This window comes from Balaenoptera borealis (assembly GCF_965194805.1).
Source record: "Balaenoptera borealis genome assembly, contig: HAP1_SCAFFOLD_1242, whole genome shotgun sequence".
Taxonomy (NCBI): domain Eukaryota; kingdom Metazoa; phylum Chordata; class Mammalia; order Artiodactyla; family Balaenopteridae; genus Balaenoptera; species Balaenoptera borealis.
In genome coordinates this window covers 36,221-59,867 of record NW_028122975.1, presented here as the reverse complement: position 1 = coordinate 59,867, position 23,647 = coordinate 36,221, and the positions used below count along the sequence as shown (strand labels likewise).

The following is a 23,647-nucleotide window of genomic DNA, read 5'->3' as shown; positions in this document are numbered from 1 at the left end:
ATTTGAAATGCAATATGGGAGGGGTGGAGGTGAAAGTGATTTCTGTGCAGGGAGGGAGAGTTCTAAAAAGTCAGCAGGGAGGGTGAGCGAGAACCCAGAGGAAGTGAATGGGGAGGAGTTTCTCAGGTATTCAAGACAATAGGTGCAGAGTGGAAATTACTGTGCTTTGTTTTCTCCAGTGCCTGTGAGACACCGAAGAATTAGGGATACCTGTGAATGTATTATTGATATATTTTGTTCTTCTAGTTTAACAGAAACATGAGTTTTGAATTTGGATTTAGATGTCATATTAAATTTTCTGAATTTAAATTATTATGCAATATAAAAATTGGGAAACAGGTTTGAAATGCATTCTGGAACTGATATTTTGCTAATTATCCATGTCTAGAAAACACAGTGTCATGTAAACAGTCCTTAACACAAAAAAACTAGCTTTAAAAACAATTTTCCCCATTGTCCTGACATCTAATTTGAGGCTCTCATAATAAGGTCTGACACTTTAGACAACATTTATTATCTTTTTTATTAGGGGCTATTATTAACATCCATGTCCTGTTTACAAAAGCTGTTACGACCAAGTACATGTCAGGAGGTGTGTGACATGGTTACAAGACAGCTCAAAGGAAAATGGAAGTGGAGCGCTTACATCAGGGTGTGGAGGTGAAACTAGCAAGTGGGCACATCTGTTGCTTCACTATGTCCTCTGCTAATGGCACTACGTGTATAACCCTTAGCAAAATTGAAAGCTTACAAATTCTTTAAAACTCAAATTCTTTCTAAGATTTCCTCATTTCCTGCAATCTTTATTCCAAAATTCCAAAATTTCCTCTCAACCACAAGCACAATGTCTTTTCCTTTGATCCACATCTTAAACATGCCACAACTCTGGCTGTTCTGTAATGCATTATGAAACTTTTTATTTTGAAATAATTTCAGATTTACAAACGAGTTGCAAAGATGGGATAGGGAGTTCCTGTCTACTTTTTACTCAGTGTGTCCTAATGTTAATATCTGACATCACCATGGTATTTTGATCAAAACTAAGCTATTAACACTGGTACAATGGTAACAAAATGACAAACTTTCTTTTGATGTCTCCAGTTTTTCCACTAACTAACTCCCTTTTTCTGTTCCAGAACCCCACATTGCATTTAGTCACCTTGTCTCCTTAGTGTCTTCCAACCTGTGATAGTTTTCAGTCTTTCTTTGTCTTTAATAACAAGATTGATCACCACCCAACACCTCCCTGCTACTTCTACTGATTTGTGCAAAGGTCCCATCTAATGTTTGATGAATGATAAGTCCTTCTGGGTTCTAGCTGAGGGTTAACTAACAGTCCCAAGTAACATTATTCTGCAACTGCCTGTAATTTTATAATAATTGCCAAAAGAAGTCAGAAATTAGGTGTTGGCATTTAGCTGATCATTTTAACTTAAAGGTTCTACATTTGAAGTTTTATATGAATCAGTTTCAATCTCTGTGAAACTGCTAAATGTCCTGTATTCTTAGTATCAAGGTTGTAAAGAATGTACTGAAGATAACTTCTTCTTTTTGCATTTCACAATCTTTCTCTGTCATCTTTAATCTCTCTTGAAGCGGGAAGTATCATCAACACGGGTACCACATGGACAGAAATGCAACAGAGTAAAAAGCGTCAGCATGCTTCCAGCATCTGCCCTGGGACCAGCCTCTCCCACAGATGATGCAGCCACGTCTCTGTCAACCACTCTTCACCATCTGCTGGTAATCAACCTTGAACATTTCATATTCCTTACCTGTGGTGAGAAGGTGCTACTGGTATGCAAATTAAGCTATGTGATTAAGTAGGTACTCTGATAAAGTAATGAAACTGCAGAATTCCCTGTGCTGCAAAGCAATTCATTTCAGCTGGGTAACACAGCCACGGCGTAATCCCCAGACCCCTGTAGGGTGATGATGCTGAATTACTGTGCATTCGCCCATGCACGCAGTCCACCGGGGTAGATGCCCTTTTTTCTAATGACTGGAAAAAGTGGGAAATGCACAAATGTAACCTGAGGACTGTTAGGGAGCCCCGAACAGTTTTACTGACGGGTAAGGGAGATCACTGTTCTGTAATGGAAAACAAAACAAAATACACTGAAACAACATTAAAGTGGGTACGCTTGAGCACAGCCGCCCCACCAGCTCTTAGCTGCAGAGCAGTGGTTCTGAAACTGATCAGCCTGCATTATTCAATGTTGCAAATCTTCAGTAAATTCCCCCTGGGAACCAACACCCCCTGAAACAGAGCCCAGGGATTTGCAATTACTGTTTTGGAGTCACCAGCGCTGAACCCACAAGAAAGGCACTTGCCCTCCCACCCAGCTCTTCCCCTGACCACACCACAGACTGTCTTTTTCCATTGTCACCGTCCTGTCTCCTGCCTCAGCCCCTTAGTTGAATAAAGTGTCACAATTCATACAAAGGAAAACATGTCCAGAGGGTCTGACTTGCACAGAACAAGGTTCCACAGCTTAGGACACTGAACACAAAACATCCCTCCCAGCAAAGTGTGATAGGTATGCTTTAGGGCTGCAATGAGAATTCAACAAGAAGCTGTGTTAGAGCATCTAGCACAATACTTTCTCTCCCATACACGATCGCAAGACGGGAGACAGTCATGGTGAAAGAGGGGTGACATCCAGAGTGTGGGGCATTGCAGTCTTTTCATTACTGAATGGCCCGTTACCTGCCACTTTATACTAGATAAAGGAGAGAAAATGAGGAAAGCCAAAACTTGTCACAAGCATGTGATGTGTTCAGGACCCTCCCTGATGCTCTAAGTGCTACCTCACAACTCCTCCATGCACCCGGCAAGTGGGACGGGTGTTACAGTCTCTGCTTTGCAGACAAGCAAAAAACAATCATTTTAGGTTCGGGTGAGGGTATTTTATTAAAGCTCAGCTCCCTTTTCATTCTCTACCCCTTCTAAGAACATATCCCTGCGATTTGTCAGTTATTCAGTATTGTTTGCTTATCAATACCAGACTGTCTTTTATATTGATATACTGGCAGATATATTGGAAGGTTTCTGTCTCTAGTTATCCCTGTGTGGTTGTTTCCCCCCCCCTTTCGTTGGCTCAGACACAGGCAGTGACTTGTGTCTTTGGGGAGAGGAAAGGCTGAACAGGAAACTCTCAGCTAGGGCCTTAATTATTCTGGTCACTGATCAAGATGAAAATGACCCCTGCCCCTGGTGGCCACGGGGCATGCACTGTCATAATGAGTGTCAGCTTTGTGCAGAGGGGGAAATTACCCAGAGGTAGAAATTACCCAGAGTTGAAAAGGAGAATAGCTCATGCCTTCTTCAAGTTGGAACAAGGTCCAGAGCAGAAAGATACCAAAGGGAGCAAAGTCAAGTGGGATAATCTGAAGTGAACAGACTAACCTATCTCCAGGGCATCTAAATGTCAAGCAAGTAAATGGCTAAATTGAAATTGTAACCAAGGGAAGTTTCCCTCCAAGATCTCCATTACATTGTCTCAAATGGGAGCTCATCAAGCTCTGTGTATTTCTTTCCTCACTTAAATGCATCTTAATTCACAGAAAACTCATTCCAGATTCCAGGCGGGGCTGGGTGAGTGGGGAGAGGGTGAGATAAGCAGGAGTAACAGATGTTCCCAGGAAAAAGGGGCCATAGGGCGGCAGGCCCTGGGGATGCTCCCTGACCATCCCACTCAGAGATCTCTGGGATTTATATATTGGTGTTTTTGTCACAACCCTGCCTACATTGCTGAGGGAAATTTAAGCATTTGCTCCAGCTCTGATTTCTTAAGGAGCAATTCCAACTATCTACATATACCATTTCTGGCTATCAGGATGTAAAAATTGCAGAAATCCTCCCTCTGGACCTGTCTAGGTAACCTCTGATTCCCTTTCTGCTGTGCTTCCTGCAGTCTGCTAGCAGCCTGAGCAGGAGACAACAGGTAGTTTTCCAAAAAGTGTATCCATAATGAAAAAATCACACAGAGCTGCCTAATTGTAAAACAGATTCCTGTACTAAATGCAGACATACCCTATAATGGTTTTGTAAACAGACAATTTAAAATTAAATAAAAAATAAGTGTATACTTGTTAATTTGTGATTCAAATTAAATGCCAGTGATATTAAAGAAAAAAAGTACAGTGTGACTGTTCACACGTGACTCCCTTAAGTTCTGTGTGCAGTGTCCCGAGGGACAACTTTCAATGCCCTTGGCAATTAACATTCATCACTGCAGCTCTTTCTGCATAAAATAAACAAAAATCCATTGCTACTGTGTGTTTTGTTTTGCTTCTCTCATAGACACTCCTGACCAAGTTTTAAAGAGACACACAGTAGCGAGGCATTCAGATCTGAACTGATCTCAGGCTTTGCAGTTCTTATGTGTTTGAAGTTCTGTATTGACAAGACTATAAGATGATTTTGCTCATTTCTCACCTTAGAAATAAAATACGAATTGCCCAGCAAGCCTATAAACCATCCGAACATGTGCTAAATACCTCATGCATGACTGAATAAAATGTATGACCAAGTTTATTTGTGCATCTCCCGTGAAATCTTCATGTTTATGAGAGATGCAGCTCTGAGATCTGGTCTAATTCTATAAAAGCATCATTGTGCATCTTTCAGAGGCCCCCTGAGTTATTCAGAACAGATATGATTCCAGATCATTGTTGAGGCCACTCAGAATAGCTGCATCTCCCTCTGACATGTAGAGAGCAGTGGGGAATCCAGGATGCCCAGAAGGGCAGGAGGCCAGGCGCTCTGCTCCAAGGCCCCCACCACTTCCCAGGGACACACCGTTACTCTTCTTAAGGCAAGAGCTCCTTTTTCTTTTTAATTAAATTCAGTGTAGGATCATGTCAGGAAATGCAAGGGTGACATGCTTAGAAATAAAACCATGAGTACTAAATTATCCATCCATACTTGACTGCTCAGTTAGCCAGAAGCCTTTGGAAAAAAAGTCCATTGATGGTAAAACTTACATTTTCTTTAGTGATGTTATGTAGCTGAATTCATTACAATTTGTAAGCACACTGTGGAAGCCTTGGATAAAAAGAGATATGTACAGACGAGCTGCTATACAAAATAGAGTAGTAAAATGAGAATGCAAAAAGGATGAGGTCTGAGCCTCACAAAATGTAAATACTACTGACAAAGGTGCATTTTTCTGGGGTGTAGGCATTCATCCCCAGCAAAGTATGGCATTATTTTGTGTCGGAGAAAAGCCTGCTCCGCTGGATTTCCTTGGAGGAAACATGGCAACAAGGGAAGAGTCTACTGCAAGGATCACAGGACAGAGAGAACAGGGAACCCCTGAAATACCATCTTCCAGTCAGCCCCTAGTCCAGAAGCTCCTCATTAATGTTCAGAGCAAAGGTGGGAGTAGCTGACCACAGGGTCCACTGAGATATTCCATTAGCCTTTGTCACTGGCTGTGGTCTTCCTGGACCAGTCTCTGTGCCACAAGTTAAACCAGAAGTTCAAGACTCCTGTGTGCTTTGATCATTAGTGATCCCAGATGCCTCATGAAAGGTTGCTAATTGAACCTCACCCCTTTGGCAGGATTGAAGGTCACCTCATTTGGTACGTCTTTCATCAGTGACTCCAAACAAGAAAAAGGGACTATCCCTACAAGAGGCAATGTAATTGCATTGGATGAGTAAAGCAGTACGTAATGGGATAAAATATATCTCCATAGGGATGCCAATAATATTTATTAAAAGTGGAGTACACAAAGACATCACGGTGTATGTCAAGGATACATACTGTTAAATAAATAACGTTCATGAACATTTCTGTATATTATACATGATATAAAAGTGATTACTTTGGAAAAGAACAGAGTGGAATTTGCTAGACAACTATTTTTGAATTTGGATAGTGCTTAGAAGGGCTTCCACATACCTTTTGGGAAGTTGCCAAGTACGTCATAGGCAGTACTGACTCTTGGAAAAATACTATGGCAAAATTGTGGCCACCATAAGATACTTACTGGGCAGATAATCAACACAGACATAATTTTGCAAGGATAAACTGTTGTGTTTTTCATTCCTCTCCGGTAAATCCTGTTAGCCAGTGATCATTATCCCATGAAGCCCTAGAGAAGCCAGGGAGGGCAAAAACCAACTGAGAAAAATAGGAAACAGGACGTGTGATGTCTCCCTCTTTGGCAGGAAGAAGAGATGGGAACCCAGACGATCTTGGGAAAGAGAGGAAATGGAGGAAGGGTAAAAGGTGGTGGGAGGGTGATTCAGACACCTTGCTCAGGAACGAAGTCCCAGGGGGATCAGAAAAGTGAGAGGAATAAGCAAGCTGTGGAAAGGCTTTGTCTTGGCTTCCATTTGGAATTTTGGGAGATCACCTTGTAGGGGGCTGTGTAGTCATTACTAATGGTTGCCAACTATTTCCCTTCTTCTACCTTCCAGGCACTTGGAGGATTGCGATTTCCACGCCCCCTGGTGGTTGGGTGGGGCTATGTGACCAGCTCTGGCCAACAAGCTCTGAGTGGAAGTGATACGTTACTTCTGGACTAAACTGCCAGGACAAAACCATTTGACGATCTTTTTCCCCTTGGTATGGTGAACCAGACTGCCCACAGGCCATCAAAAGGGGGCACAGAAGTGAGATGAGAGTCTGACTGGATCTGAACAGAAGGTCAACTTGGCAAAGGCAAATTAAACCTGTAACCAAGGCTGCTCAGGCTGGAAACCAAATGAGACTCATGGTCAGCCTTCAGGGAGGCAAGAAGTGACATCGCAAAGATCCCGGAGGGGACAATGACCTGTTCCCTGGGAACACGGTCTTACCAAGAGGTAAATCCAACACAGGCTTCAGGAGCAGGTGCCAAGTAACCCTCAGCGTTAAAAGCAGACAAACTCCCTTCAGCAGATAGCAAGGAGCTGAGCCCCAACGTGAGAAGCCCCACCATCCAGCTCCATGAGGGCACCAGCCCTTCTGTAAACCCAAACACTGTCTTGGAAAGAAGCAGGAACAAAGAAATCTGAGCATCCCTGGAAGATGCTCACCCATTCAAAAGAGTCCACTGAATCCAAAAGAGACTGAGGATTGCCTTATTCTGGGGGTAGTGCTATAATTTGGGCTACTTGGTAGAGAGAAATGACAACATTGCCTCCCTGAAGGTTGTTGACAACGCTGAAAAACACGTTTGGTTTGTTCTGGTTTGTCTCATCTAGCATCTTAGGTTCTATGGAGGTAACCTGGAGACTCCAGACCTTGAAAAGGACCATGGGAAAATCTGAGCAGATGAGTTCTGTGTGACAAGTGTACGGCAGGGTCTGCACGAACCCTGGGATTTGGGGGCTTCTCCTCTCACATGCTACCATCATGCCGTGATTTAATAAAGTTGCCTGGTCACCAAGACAGTGCTCTGTGCTTTAGTACATGGGTGTATTTTACATGGATGCTATTACATTTGGCCTGTCCACTGCACTCAATACCCACAGTTGCATCTGCAGGATCATTTGTTAAGAAAATTCGGATAAAGAATGTGTCTTGGCCCTAATAGGTCTAAAAACTTTTAGGAAGCACAGATAAACAGAATGAAAAATCTGACATCCAGAGGCAAAAATTCCCCAGTACATTCATATGCCTTTATAAAAATCTGGTTTGCAAGCCCTTTTATTGCCATCTGAATTGCTCAGACTAGTATTTGGGAATACTGACCAGTTCTACCAGGCACGTAGCCTGTGAATAAAAGATAGAAATACTGGAGAACTACGATTTTATGAAAAAATATGAGGGACAATTTTATTATTATAAGATTTGCATCAAACATTTTTGATGTATTCAGTAATATTCTGATTTATATCAGGAGTTGATATACGTCTAGATATTTTAAATTATTATTCACTCTTTCCATTTTCTAACATTTCTTTGTAAAAAACAGTGAATTTTACATCACGGCTTATTTGGGATATTGCAGAGTCCAAATAATCAGACGTTCCAGGTTATAAGAAAATATTTAGTGTCTGATGCCCAGGCCTAAGCATTGTCTCCTAATCGAATCATGTGTATTTATTTCCTGCTAAAACCTGGAGTATTAACTTGTACTAGTAAATGTACTTCCTAAAGTGAGAAATAAATATCTTAACGCTGAGAATTGTTGCTAATATGCTCAGCCATCAATTGTATTGGGAGCATTAGACAACGTCTTTCCTGGCTCCACCAACACATAAGTCTGTTGTGAGGAAATATGATCAATGTCTCGGTACAGGAAAGGTGAAGAATTACAAAGAGAAAAGAAAACATCCAGTCAGTTCAGCTTGTCTCCATCTACTTTCTGTTTGCAATACACAATATAGTAATCTGATATGCCATTTTTGATCAAGTTAAATTTAAAGCAGTCTCATTTGCACTGTCAGTGATGAGTGGCTTGCCGCATTAGAGGGCGTGATTTTCAGCATCTGGGCCATGAACGGAGTTGTCCCTCTTTCTGGGGATGACTGTTTATGCAAGCACTTTGGGGGAACAAAAAAGGAGAACAAAATGTGTGTACACTTCCTCCTAATCAATCTCAATCAGCTCTGGCCAGACCACTCATCTCACCACCATGCCTGCGGTGACTAAAGAGAACACGTCACATGGCTAAAAAGAACATGTTATCCGGAGTTGGAAAGCAGCATCTGAAATGCTAAAGCCAGTTTCATGAAGGGTCACCTCCAGTAACAATAATTGTAAAAACAAAAGTTTATTCTCACATGCAAGATCTAGAATGAAAGTCCAGCATGATTTACTCTAAGGTAGTTTTTTTACTTTTGGTTTTGGTTTTTTAACTTTTGTTTTGAATAAACTTGAATAAACTGCATAAAGTTCCTTTAGGAGATTTTTGAGAAGAAAAAAATGAAGTCAATATTATAGCATGTTCTTATTTAGAATACACAGATTTCAGCAATCTTGATTTTACATGAGAAATATTAGGTCACTTGTAATTCTAGGAAATATCAATTTAATATTGATGGAAACAAATTCAGCTAATATGAATAGTCAAACCCAATTTGACTGTAAAGATGTAAAGCTTCAAGAACTTTACATTTTTATCTAATGGCATCAATTTTCTTGAATAGGTATATGAATACATGTACGTGTCTGTGTTTTACCCCTTAAAAAAAATCCATCAGTTCAGAAAAATTATACATTCAGGCATTTCCAGTAATTTGTGTTTCTCTGTATAAAAAGGTAAGGTGTATGACCTCAGAGGGGATACTTTGTTAAATGTATTATCTGGAACCCAATCCCAGACTTCAAAATGGGAATGCTAGAGGAACCAGACTAGAAATTTCAAAAGTAAACTCCAGGAGCACTTAGTCCAATGTTGAGTGATGATACTAGCCCATTACTATCTCTACAATAACCAACACTTCCATTAGGGAGCTCACAGAAAACACTGGCAAACAGGTGGTAACATGCTCAGGAATCATGGTTTTCAAAGATGCAAGGTCTGCATCTCTCTGCTTTGGCCCACCTGTCCCTAGAAACGCCTGGATCCCTCCTAACTTCTCTGCTCATTCCTCTTAATATCCTTCATAGACTTCTTTCTTCTATTTATTGCAAAGTCTTTCCTAAGAAATATTTTACTACTTTTCATAAATTAATAGAAAACAAAATAAATACATAAACTGCATAAGTAAAAAATATGTAAAAGAGAAAACATGAAATGTGCAATAAGTTCTAGTCAATTAATTAACATTTGTTATGTGTTGAATCAATGAAGTACTTTAAAATCATAAAATGTCTTAAAGTTTGAATTATTTGGCTTTGGGGGGTTATATACAGTGGGTCAAATTTATATATATGCACACACATACAATCAAAAATTATGTATAGACTATTCTCTTACTACCTTTATGTATCAGGTAGATGAATTGATCAGCTGCTATGTATAAAGTTCTTGGTGGAAGCTGTGATATTTGAGACATTTCTAATTCTTAATGAACATTCTAGAAGCGCAATGCCTTATGGGCAAAATAAGAAACTAGGGGTGTAAGACAGACCACCTTCTTTAAAACTTCCAAATACCACAACACAGACCAAGGAAATTTTAACCATACAATCAGGGAGTCGAACATGATTTTCCTCACTAGATCATACACAAAATATTCCAAAAAGCTAAAACTACTATATATGAAGAATCATCGCCCTCATTATATTCATCCACATTTCATACTATCCACATTTTACATCATAATCATCTAAACTAAAGTGAACTAATATGTTCTCCAGCATTTACCAAGGCAAAGGAAATGTCAATAAAGACTCTGGGATGCTGGCTTTTAACAGAAAACACATATAGATAATCCTTCAGAAGGAATATTGATAAATTGTGCTGTCTAAAGCATGCTTTAGAAATGGGTCTGAAATCAGGTGGTAATATCTAGGGATATTTAGTGAAATGTACACTATATGCAATCAGAGTAGCAACAACCATGAAAAAAAAACCCTCATCAGTTGATTGCCACTCTTAAAATAATTAATTTAAATTTGCAAAGAGAGTAGTTTAAATATAAAAGATAAGCTTTGTACTTACCATTTTATAATGATGGCTTATAATATTCTGAGTTATTAGTTTTTTAATTAAATATAATGGAAATAAGTTCATCTTAAGCTTCAGGATTTTCCCTTCTAATGTTTATAAACTTCCCAGTGCCACCACATTCATAGCACTGGAGGCCTGAATCATAAAGATACTCTACACATGCAAATTAGAAACACAACACACAAGCCCCTCGGGCCACTTTAAACTAATTAAATATGGCTTATTTAGTTTTTACAATTTTAGGGAAACCACTGGAAAGTTTAGATGTTAAGCTGATATTAGAATAACCACCAGACCGAAAATGGGTAATTTGATAACTGATCTCATTGAAATCTGGTTTCAATGAGAATATATTTTTACTGGGGTGCTAAAAATGATTATGAATGATGCTTTGAGGAGTAAATATCTGGCCACAAAATGCTTTTTCCTGGGAAAAGACCATGAAGGTGGACAATTAATGGACATGCCTTCCCATCCTGAGCTCATTGAATTTCTTCACCTGTGTTCTTACCCTTCCCTGCCAATCTATTTGATCCCTTACTAGGTTCCCAAATTTGATCCTTAAGGACACAGTAAAGTTCAAGCTAGACTTTAACTCTGATCTTAGAAATGTCAAAGAAAGGGAGGAAAACACTCAATTCCTTAGTAGTATCTCCAGAATTTACAGCAGTGCGTTTACATGGGACACAGTTAATTTTAACTTTTACTTTCTGAATTCATCTTTCATTTAAAAAATCTATCCCTTAAAACAGTAGCAAAACAAAAGCAGAAATAGAGACACAGACGTAGAGAACAAGTGTATGGATACCAAGGGGGAAAGGGGTGGGGTGGGAGGAATTAGGAGACTGGGATTGACATATATACATTATTGATACTATGTATAAAATAGACAACTGATGGGAACATACTGTATAGCACAGGGAGCTCTACCTAATGCACTGTGGTGACCTAAATGGGAGGGAAGTCCAAAAGGGAGGGGATATCTGTATGGGTACGGCTGATTCATTTTGTTGTGCAGTGGAGGCTAACACAACATTGTCAAGCAACCATACTCCAATAAAAGTTAATCAAAAAAAGTAGCAAAGCATTTGAATTTGAAGTGTATGTATTCACTTATTTAATCCACTGAATTAGTATTTGTGCAATAGAAGAGGTAATTCACTCGACAACATTCAAGTAGCAAAAACGGATCTTTCCAAAAAGTAAGTCATTAACTCCCTTCCCACTAATAGGAAGGGAATCTTTATTTTCAGTAGCAGCCTTCACCTGGTCTCCTCCCAGGCCAAGTCCTGGGAATGGAGTCATTTTCCCATGACATCCTTTGGCAGCTTCACATCTTGCAAACATCAGGCTTCCCCAGTGGCTGCAGCACTGGCTCCTTCTTGTGTTGTTGTACTTATTCATGACCAGCGCACTTGACTAGTCACCCTTCTGTCGCCGGTCCTAAAACTAAAAAGGGATGATAACCCTGGAAAAAATCTAGACTCCAATAATTCCCTTCTCATAAATCTTACTGATGATCATTTGCTGGCAATCAATACGGAAGGAAGATATCAAAACAAACCAAAAAATGGATCATAAGCAAGAAGAAAGCTAGCAGAGGAATACTAGCAGATATGATGAACCTGCTGCTTTCTTCAGTTTCATTAAACTCAATATCATTAAGTTTTGACCTATAAGAAGGAATATGAACTAAAAATGAAAATAATTCTCTCTGGGAAAGAATCAGGGTGGATTGACAAGAAGACAGCTGCAGACTCACCGTCTCTGCGATTAAGGCTTGCGAAGCCAGGGCCGTGGCTGCTGGACCGCTCTGAGGAGCTGCTGAAGGAAGCCCGGGCCAGGGCAGACGCCAGAGGAGCGTCACAGCTATCTGGGGGGAAACACCACGTGCGGGTTAATACACTGCTTAAAGCTTTCCTGTCCTCTCTTCCTCTCTTCTTCCTTCCCTTTTACTTTCCTTTCCTTCCTATTTCCCTGCCACCCTCCCTTTTCTTCTTCCTTAATTTCCTTTCTTTTTAGTTAACAGGCTAGGAAAATGCTAGAGCCTGTGGCAAACATCAGTCTTGATCAGAGGTGTGTTAGTAAACGTTGAACAACAGGCTCTTAAGGAAAATTAAAAACCCTGATTGGTAGCATTTGCCACTTTCCATGGTGTAAATACTCGTACCATGGCCAATTCAAAGCTAGCAGCGTGATGTCACTGACCAGGAAGTTGGAAAAAGAATCATTATATAGTATTTTCACCACGCAGACACAAGGTATGTAAATAACCTCAAGAGCACTGATAACAGCAAGATGACATAAAATAAAGTAGGAAGTGGTGAGTTTTCAGAATGTATTACTTTTGTTTTAATATGATTTAATTAATTATGTTTATATAATTTAATTTTTAATAATGATTGTATTTTCATGCAAAATTCATGAAAAGTTAATGATTGGCTCTTGCTAGCTGCTAAAAATTGGTTCCAGCACGTCACTCCTAAATGGGAAAATATTAAAAGTATTTCCTTGAAAATCAGAAAGAACACTTTCACAGACACCACTGTTTCTATTGAACATTGCAGTGAAAGTCCTATCAGTACGTAAGAGAAAATTTAAAAATTAAAAGCACAAAATTGGATAAAAAAGAGCAACCGTTATCGTTTCCAGATGATATGATTATGGAGGTAGAAATTCTGAAAGTCATTGGCTAGCTTAACAATTCATTATACAAAAGCTGATAGTATTTCTAAACTTATCCATAGTTAGAAATTAAATTAAATAGGATAGCAAATACTAACAAAACATATAAAGTATCTAAGAATGAATCTTACAGAATTTGCAGGACATTTATGGAGATTATTATAAAAATTGTATTGAAAGACATTAAAGAAAAACTACATAAATTCAGACTACAATGATTGCAAATAGGAAGACTACTTTTAAGGTACTGGTTTTCCCTAGCTTGATCTAAAGATTCATTAGAAGTTCAATCAAAGCTCAGGAGGGTTTTTCACAGAACTTGAAGCAGTGAACCACACAGCTCAGGGGTTCTTAACGTGTGGTACAAATATGATATAGGGGGTCTGTTGAGATGAATAGAAAAAAATTACATCTTTATTTTCACTAACCTCTAGCTAAAATTTAGCATATTCTTCAGTCACAAATGTAGACAAACCAGACTATATTCACCAGTGCCCGTGCATATGTTACCAACATAAGTTACAGATATTTTAATAGCAATCGTTGTCCAAGACATCTAGAAATATTGTTTATGGTCCCCTTTACTTCAAAATAACAGTATTTATTAAAGTCACCACTAGATCTTGTTTTTTAATGCGCTAATAACTAAGAAACCACTATGTTACAATTTCTAGTACATTGATATCAGCATTTCAATATAACTATTTACTTTGTAACCCTATGTATACATTTTATGCATTTACAAGCATTGCTGTGAGAAGGGGTCAGGCTTCAGCAAAGTGCCCGAAGGGTCCTTGGCACAAGGAAGAGCAAAGAAACACCCGTTGTGAGTGTGTGCACTGCAAGTACAAAGCTGTTGAGACATTACTGGGGCATTATTAGCCATTCAGAAAATTCCAGAAGATTGGGATTATCCACAATCCACAGTCAGCTGTGCTAACTCGAATGTTAACGTGACAATTTCTCAGGGGACAATTTCTCTGCCTGTTGAGCAGACCAGGCCTGCATCATTCCCCCTTTAGGTAAAGGGGTCCCAGGGATCTAAGTAACCTGCTCAAAGTCACAGAGCTGGTGGAGGGTAAGTGAAGATTATCTCCATCAACTGTTTAGCTTGGGAAGCCTGCTCCTTTCCCAGCCTCCCCCACCACCCCCAGCACGCCTTCCTTTCTGAGTCTCCCCAGACGCTCCCCACTCAGTCCCCTCTGCTCACATCTTTCTCATCTCACCGTATTGGGGTCTCTCCTTTCTGGGTTGGAAACAGTGAGGACCAAGTGTAGATTCTGGAGCCAGACAGGGTGTGGGCATGACATTTACCAAGCTGCCTACTCTTGGGAAGTCACTGGCCCTCCCTAAGCCTCAGTTACCTCATCTGTACAATGAGGATGTCACACAACTGAATCACACAACTGGACAAAGGGGAATCACACAATTCATAGGGTTTCTATGAGGATTAATAGTGTTTGCTTTTATTATTTTCAGTATGGTAAGACAAGTCATCACATAAGCTTCTTCAAAATATTCTATAAGGACGTTTTCCCTATAGAGAGATATAGAAGGCAGCATTCAACGTTCCAAGCCATATTCTCATTTTTTATTCTTTCCTCAAAAGAAGGCATATGAATCTTAGTCTTTAAAAAAAAAAAAAAAGAGTAAGATGTACTCGCTCTTATGAAGTCATCTTTGCCTTTGAGAAACAATTTTAAAAGTGATCATTTTCTTTACAACCCTAATTGGTTGTTCCAATTCACTTCCACACAGTCAAATTTGAGAATGCACGTGATCAAAAAACGTGACCATGTCCAATAAGGTACTTGGAAAAGAGCAGCTCTGTGTTTGGACAGTGTTTTCAGTACATTCACTGTGGTTTTAACTAAATTACATTCAAGTTAGGTGAAGTCTCAGATGCCATCCAAAAATCTCCTTAACCATTGTTTTCCATCTGAAATGTCTATATTTTATACTACGATTCCTGGAGCCAAAATTGTTAAGACACAACTTCATTTTCTTTTTCTGGAATCATTAAAAAATATTTCATTTCCATTGAATATTATTCTTATCAATAGTCTGATACATACTATTTCTATCCAAAAAAAAAAGATGAATCCTGAAATGCTTCAAAGCTACAACAATTATTCATAAATAATTGTTTTTAACAAACGAGATGGCAAAACAACTGAAAAGTACAACTATTTACCACTTAGGGGGAAAATGAGGTGAGTACAAGTAATAATCTTGTAAGAATTAACAAATGAAAATAGACAGATAATATTACAGTTCAATAGGCTAAAGTAAGTTTATTTCTCTTCATAATAACACTCATATTAATAAGAAATTATTCTATGAAATAATCTCAGTTTTGAAATGCACTTATTCCTTCAAAAGTGCAAATGTACTCAGAAGCTCAAATGTTCTCAGAAAAGCTTAGGAACTCTAAAGGGAAACTGAGGATCCGTTGTAACGTGTCTTATAGAAAATACAGACACACCGTAATTGTTCATGATTTATGTATGATTCAGATCAGAGTGCTCGGCACATCCCTGTGTGCATGCTTCTATAATACGTTCTTATGTATTAAATGAGCAAACATTGTCTCAGTAGTTGTACCTATTGTAACATCATTTTAATCAATGGCCTATTGTTTGTCCTGCCAACAGAACAGCTTTATACTGAAATTATTAAACAATATTTCAGCTTCTGTTTTTAAAAATTATATATATATTCTTTTCTCCAGGTAAAATCTTAGAAATTTGGAACTTCCCATAGCTGGGGAAAACATAATCCTCTCAATCTAAGTGACACTATCTGAGTGTTTTCCAGACCCTTGACCTCCTCCTAAAACTACTTAAATCTACCCCCTCCATAAATAAAAAACAGACCCAGACAAACCTCTTTGGATTACTACAGCTCCTTGGTGATGCATGCTCTTAGTTTCTTCAGAACTTTCAAATCCAGTTTATACACAACTGTATATAAATGGCATCTTTTCAATATGCATTATGTTCTAAAGTAGACTAAAAATTCCTCAGCAAAGAAAATGTCACTTTACTGAATTCATTGATGAGCTCTAGTAGTTATCTGGTAGCACCTGTAGGATTTTCTATGTCTAATATCATATCATCTGCAAACAGTGACAGTTTTACTTCTTTCTTTTCCAATTTAGATTCCTTTTCTTTTTCTTCTCTGTTTGCCACAGCTAGGACTTCCAAAACTATGTTGAATAAAAGTGGTGAGAGTGGACATCCTTGTCTTGCTCCTGATCTTAGAGGACATGCTTTTAGATTTTCACTGTTGAGTATGATGTTAGCTGTAGGTTAGTTGTATATGGTCTATATTATTTTGAAATATGTTCCCTCTAGGACCCTTTCTGGAGAGTCTTTAATCATAAATAGGTGTTGAATTTTTGTCAAAAGCTTTTTCTGCATCTATTGAGATGATCATATGGTTTTTATTCTTTAACTTGTGGTGGTGTATCACAGCCATTGATTTGCAGATACTGAAAAATCCTGGCATCCCTAGGATAAATCCCACTTGATCATAGTGTATGATCCTTTTAATGTATTGTTGGATTTGGATTGCTAGTATTTTGTTGAGGACAGATGAATGGATAAAGAAGATGTGCTACCTATATACAATGGGATATTACTCAGCCATTAAAAAGAATGAAATAATGCCATTTGCAGCAACATGGATGGACCTGGAGATTATCATACTAAGTGAAATAAGTCAGACGGAGAAAGACAAATATCTATTAAAAAATTTAAAACAATAATTCAAATAATTATTTTAATAATATAATAATAACCTTCCAAAACAGAAAGCACAAAGTCCAGAGGGCTTCCCTGGTGAATTCTGCCAAACATTTAAGGAAGAAATCATGCCATGTCTCCATAATCCCTTTTAGAAGATAGAAACAGAGGAATACTTTTTAACTTATTCTATGAGGCTAATAGTACCATAATACCAAAACCAATCACAGATATTACAAGAAATGAAACCTACAGACCAATATTTCTCACGAACACAGATGCAAAATCCTCAACAAAATACTAGCCATCAAATCCAACAATGTATAAGAAGAATTACAGGGAATTCCCTGGCAGTCCAGTGGTTAGGACTCCATGCTTCCACTGCAGGGGGCCCGGGTTCAATCCCTGGTGAGGGAACTAGGATCCCACAAGCCACACGGTGTGGCCAAAAACAAAATAATAAAGTAAAATAAAATAAAAATTTTAACAGATTTTTAAAAAATAGAAGAAGAATTACATACTGAAACAAGTGGAATTTGTCCCAGGTATTCAGGGCTGGTTCAACATTCAAAAATCAGTTTATGTAATCCATCACATCCACAAGCTAACAAAGAAAAATCACATGGTGCTATCGATAGATGAAGAAAAGCATCTGACAAAATCCAACACCCATCCATGGTAAAAACTCTTGGTAAACTAGGAATAGAGTTGAACTTTCACAAATTGATAAAGAATATCTACCGAAAACTTACAGCTAACACCACACTTAATGGTGAGAAACTGGAAACTTTCCCCACTAAGATCAAGACTAGGCAAAGATTTTCCCTCTCACCACTCCTTTTCCACATCCTACTAGAAGTCTTAGTTAATGCAATTAGACAAGAAAAGGAAATAGAAGGGATACAGATTAGGAAAGAAATGTCTTTGTTATGGATGACAAGATCATCTATGCAAAAACTCCTGGAACTAATAACTGGTTATAGCAAGGTCACAGGATACAAGGTTAAAATACAAAAGTCAATTGTTTTTCTATATACTAGCAATGATCAAGTGGAATTAGGAATCTGAAACACTATGCTATTTACATTAGCACCTAAGAAATATAAAATACTTAGGTATAAATCTAACAAAATATGCATGAGATGTATATGAGGAAAACTACAAAACTCTGAGCAATTAATCGAGGAAGAACTAAATAAATGGAGAGATACTCCATGTTCATGGACAATACTCAATATTGTCAAGATTTCAGTTTTTCCCAATTTGATCTATAGATTCAAGGCAATCTCAATCAAAATTCAAGCAAGTTATTTTGTGGATATCAACAAACTGATTCTAAAGTTTATGTGGTGAAGCAAAAGACCCAGAATGGCCAAAACAATATTGAAGAAGAACAGAGTGGTAGGAATGACACTACCTGATTTCAAGACTTACCATAAAGGTACAGTAATTAAGACAGTGTATTGGCAAAAGAACTGGCAAATAGATCAGTGAAACAGAACAGAGAGCCCTGAAGTAGACCTACACAAATATAATCAATTGACCTTTGACAAAGTAGCGAAGGCAATACAATAGACCAAAGATAGTCTTTTCAATAAGTGGTAATGGAACAAATGGACTTCCATAAGCAAAAACATGAATCTAGACACAGACATTTTACCCCTCACAAAAATTAATTCAAAATGGTTCACAGATCTAACTGTAAAGCACAAAACTATAAAACTCCTTGAAGATAACATAGGAGAAAATCTAGATGAACTTGTGTTCTGCAAAGACTTTGTAGATACAAAGCCACGATCCATGAAGAAAAGAACTGATACGATGGACTTTATTAAAATTAAAAAGTTCTGCCCTGCAAAAGACAGTCAAGAGAATGAAAACACAAGCCATAGGATGGGAGAAAATATTTGCAAAATACACATCGAACAAATGACTTTGATCCAAAATATGCAAAGAACTCAAACTTACCAATAAGAAAACAAACAACTCCAATTAAAAAATGGTCCGAAGCTGACTTTAACAGACACTTCACCGAAGAAGATACACAGATGAGAAAGAAGCATATGAAAAGATGCTCCACATCATATGTCTTCAGAGAAATGCACATTAAAACAACAATGAGATACCACTACACTCCTATGAAAATGGTCAAAATCTGGAACACTAATGACACCAAATGCTGGCAAGGATGTAGAGCAACAGGAACTCTCATTGGTGGTGGGAATGCAAAATGGTGCAGCCTTTTTGGAAGACTGTTTGGCCGGTTCTTACAAAACTAAACATATTCCTACATGCAATCCAAAATCTGTTCCTTGGTATTTACCCAAAGGGGTTGAAAACTTATGTCTACACAAAAACAGGCACAAAAATGTTTATAGCAGCTTTAGTCATTAAACGCCAACACTTGGAAGCAACCAAGACACCTTTAGTAGGGAATGGATAAACAAACTGTGGTACATCCATATAGTGGAACATTAGTAATAAAAAGAAATGATCCATCAAGCCATGAAAAGACACAGAAGAAACCCAAATGCATATTACTAAGTGAAAGAAGCCAGTCTTTAAAGGCTACATACCATACGATTCTAGCTATATGATATTCTGGAAAAAACAGAAGTGTGAAGCCAGTAAAATGATCAGTGGTTGCCAGTGTTTAGATGGGAGAGAGGAATGAATAAGAGGAACACAAGGGATTTTAAGAGCAGTGAAACTATTCTGTACAATAATATAATGCTGGATACATGTCATTATACATTTGTCCAAACCCACAGAATGTACAACACCGAGAGTGAAACATCAACTATGAACTTGGGCTGACTATCATGTGTCAGCACAGGTTCACCAATTGTAAACTAAAAAAAGTATCAACACCACTCTGCAGAAGGATGCTGGTAATGGCAGAGGCTAAGCATGTGTGAGGGAAGGGGGTATATGGGAAATCTCTGTACTTTCTGCTCAATTTTACATAAACCTAAAACTGCTCAAAAAATAAAGTTTATTTTTAAAAAAGGGCAGGGGGGCTTTCTCTTTATCAACTACCCTGAGTATTCACTTAAAAATAAGTGCTATGATTTAAATAACTTACTGAGAAAGAAGAGAAACTTTCAGGGTTTTTTTTCCCCAGTTTTACATCCTGGAGCCCATTTATAAAACTTAGTTCTATCCCTTCATGGTTTTAAAATTGTGCAAGGGTGTGTGACTCTACCAGCCTTCAGAGGAATCAAATATCTGGAGGGAGAATGGCTGTAGTTTTTCATGGATTGTCCTGCTTCAGCACCCTAAGCAGACAAGGATTTAGACCTGTTTTAAAGGTCAATTTTAATTATCCCAATTATTATTCACTCATGACTGCTGAAAAATTATATTCGACAAGAGGAACAGATTCCCAGTGGTGGGAGTGTTTCTAAAATTATAACTTGTGCCAGTTTAATGAATCATACTGCTTCTCATACAGGAACAGCACTTTTTTTTTTTTTAAAGAACCACTATTTATCTTTATTTCTTCAGCTTCCATCACAGTGCCTGGCACATGGTAAGCATTTGATAAATGTTTGCTGAATTAAATTGATCACAAGTCCGAGAGCAACTTTCTTAAATCTCCATATCTAAGTTATATTTCAACCCTGACATATATTGAGCTTAAAACATTGAAACAGCCAAGTTCATCCTAACAGAAAAATCATGCGGTCTTAATTTCCAGGCTGGGTGTGGGGTAGGTATGTGATAGTGGGACCCAGGAAAATATAGATAGAGAAGAGGGGTTCTCACTAGTAGGAAGGGACTGCCAATGAAGTATTCATTTCAGAAGGCATTCTCATTCCTGCTTAAACAGGGCATGTCAGTAAAATTCAGCAATCCAACACACTCAGATATTTTTCAAAAATAATTCACAAATGGAAAGATGAGAACATGTCTGTGTTAGAAGTAACACGTCTAGATTTATCAAGATTGTATAATTTTGTGCAATGAAATTCAGGGGAGAAATAGACACAGCAGTTTTTCAGACACTGATACCCAAGGGGCAATTCCCCATCCGTGCCCCTGAAATTCTGATTTAGTGAGAGGATTTATTTGTGTACTTAAGGCAGACACATTCTGTTCTTCAGAGAAGGAAATGTACAACGCTCGGGACAGGAGCTGAGAGATCTCTGCAGTGGATGAAAACCTCAACTGTGCCAGGAGAGACCCTCAACGTGGCCACCAGGAGTGTGCACTAAATTGCAGTTTTCATATGAGTAGCCCTGGTATCTGTATTAGGTTCTGTGGTTATTACACCAGAATTGGAGAGTTGGGCAGCGTAAAAGACATACTTTCAAAAATCTGAAGCCCTATCACGCTAGTGCCCAGAAAGATGCACTTGGGAAACTCAGCTGTTGACTCATATTAGTATTGATATTACTTTAAATATTTAGTTTAAAAAGACTTTCACTATCCATAGCTCATTAACTGGAAAACTTCCTTGCTTGTATATAAATCTGAAATATCCATTTAAGGGGCAAAGTCTAATATTCCACACAACTTACTCAAATTGTTGAAATAGTCACAGAGCAATGAAATATGCAGTTTTGGGGTGACGTCAGTATCATGATAGTGTGAATCGTTCCTTTTTTCTCTCTCTCCTTTGATTTACAACTATTAGGACGTCCATAACCAGAAAAAAAAAAAAAAAAAAGCACCTATCCACAGCATACAACGACATCCAAGAGGTCCATCCACCTGTGCATCCAAAGTGGGTGGATTGGACCATGGAGTAGGTAGCAGGGATTGAGATAAGTGGCTGCAGAGCTGGTGGCAGGAGGCTGTGACAGCACAGAAGGCGGCTGCTGTTCTGGCAGCGAGCCAGCACCACCTTTCTGGCAGAGGAGCTGGAGGATGAAGGCAGTGACTGGAAGTCTGCCCAGCCACGTGTGTTACAGCTGGCGGGACCAGTTGCTCTCTCTGAGGAGAGACTGCAGTGAATGGGCAGAGGGAAAGGAAAGGTAAGTAGACAGACAAAGAGAACTGAAGTAAAATGTCTCCTGCTGTCTGCCCCTGGAGGCAAGGGGACCAGCCACCCAAGGACCCCTGGGACACCACCCCCATCCCAACTTGAGGATACCTCTACCAGGCCATGGACACCCACAAAGCCCCAAGTGCTAAGTACACACACCTCCCCCCTGCGCCCACATTCTGCCACCACGCGTTGTTTTTGTTGTTGTTGTTTTTGTTTTGTTTTGTTTTAACTGTGTGGGTTCCCAATCTTAGAAGCCGCTAGTTAACGCTGGTAAGAGAAACCAAAAACTTGTGCCATAGCGCCACCTTCTGGAAAGGAAGGCTCCTAACTGCCACCCTGTTGCATTCTTAGGATCAAAGTAAACAAAGTCTTACCTAAATAAAAATGGTGTTCCATTTTTTATTTAGGGAATCATGGTAATAGGGTATCGCAAAAAAAAGCAAGACAATTTTCCAGTAGCCAAAACCAAAGGTATGGAATATTGTGATCTAACTGATAAAGAGTTTTAAATAGCTGTTATGAAGAAATTCAATAGAAAACTCATAAAGGCAATGCAATGATATTAGGAATGAAAATAACAAGCAGAAGGAATACTTTACCAAAGAGATTAAAATTCTAAAAAAGAATCAGACAGATTTCGGGAGCTGAAGAACTCAATAAATGAGATAAAGAATGCATTACAATGCACTGGAAATAGAGCAAATCAGGTAGAAGAGGAATTAGCAAGCTCAAGGATAGAAATATAGAAATAATTCAGGTGGAAGAAAACAGAGAGCTAAGATTTTTAAAAAGTGAAGCCTATGAGAAATATCTGATTCTATTGGAAAGGGAAACGTAAGAATAATGGGCATCCCAGAAGGAGAAGAGAGTGGGAAGGGGACAGAGTTTATTTAAAGAAATAATAGCTGAGAAATTCCCAAATCTGGGGAAGGGATGAATATACAGATCCACGAAGCTAACAGAATATCTTGTTATCTCATCACAGAAAGACCTCCAAAACACATTTTAATGAAGCTGTCAAAATTCAATTATAAAGAAGCAATTTTAAAGGCAGCCAGGGGGGAAAAAAAAAAAAAAAGACAGCAACCTACAGAGGTACCCCCATTAGGCTACAGTAGATTTCTCAGCAGAAACTTTGAAGGTCAGGAGATAGATAGTGGAATGACATATTCAAAATATTGAAAGATAAAAATTTCCATCTAAGAATATGTGGCAGTTATCCTTCAGATATAAAGGAGAATTAAAGCCTTTCCCAGACAAACTAAAGCTGAGGGAGTTTACCACCACTAGACCTGCCTTATGAGAAATGTTGAAAGGAGCTCTTCAAGCTGAAACAAAAAGACAAAAGTACACAAAACTCTGATTAAGATGATAAATACTCATAATTAGAATACTGTATATCTTTTCTAGAACACTATATTAAATTCTTAACTATAATATAATGGTTAAAGGAAAAGAACATTAAAAATAGCTATAGATACTACAACTTGGTAATGAAATCACAGCATAGAGATCATTTCTAACATTAAAAATAGAAAAGGGGAAGAGTAAGCAGATGAAACCTTTATAGGTGAATGAAGATAAACTGGCATCAGCAGGAAAGGGGCTATTTTACCTGTAGGATGTTTTATGTAAACTTCATGGTAACCACAAGCAAAAATCTA

The 23,647-nt window shown here is 38.5% G+C and overlaps 1 protein-coding gene across 4 annotated transcripts in view; it reads right to left on the bottom strand.

Moving 5' to 3' along the window:
- LOC309621939 (contactin-associated protein-like 3) overlaps positions 1-23,647 on the bottom strand; it is a 91,740-nt gene that overhangs the window by 42,595 nt on the left and 25,498 nt on the right. For all 4 annotated transcript variants that reach the window (XM_082409210.1, XM_082409211.1, XM_082409209.1 and 1 more), the window contains exon 2: positions 12,322-12,432. In XM_082409210.1, the coding sequence (XP_082265336.1) occupies positions 12,322-12,432 (111 nt within the window). The remainder of the gene's footprint in view (positions 1-12,321; positions 12,433-23,647) is intronic.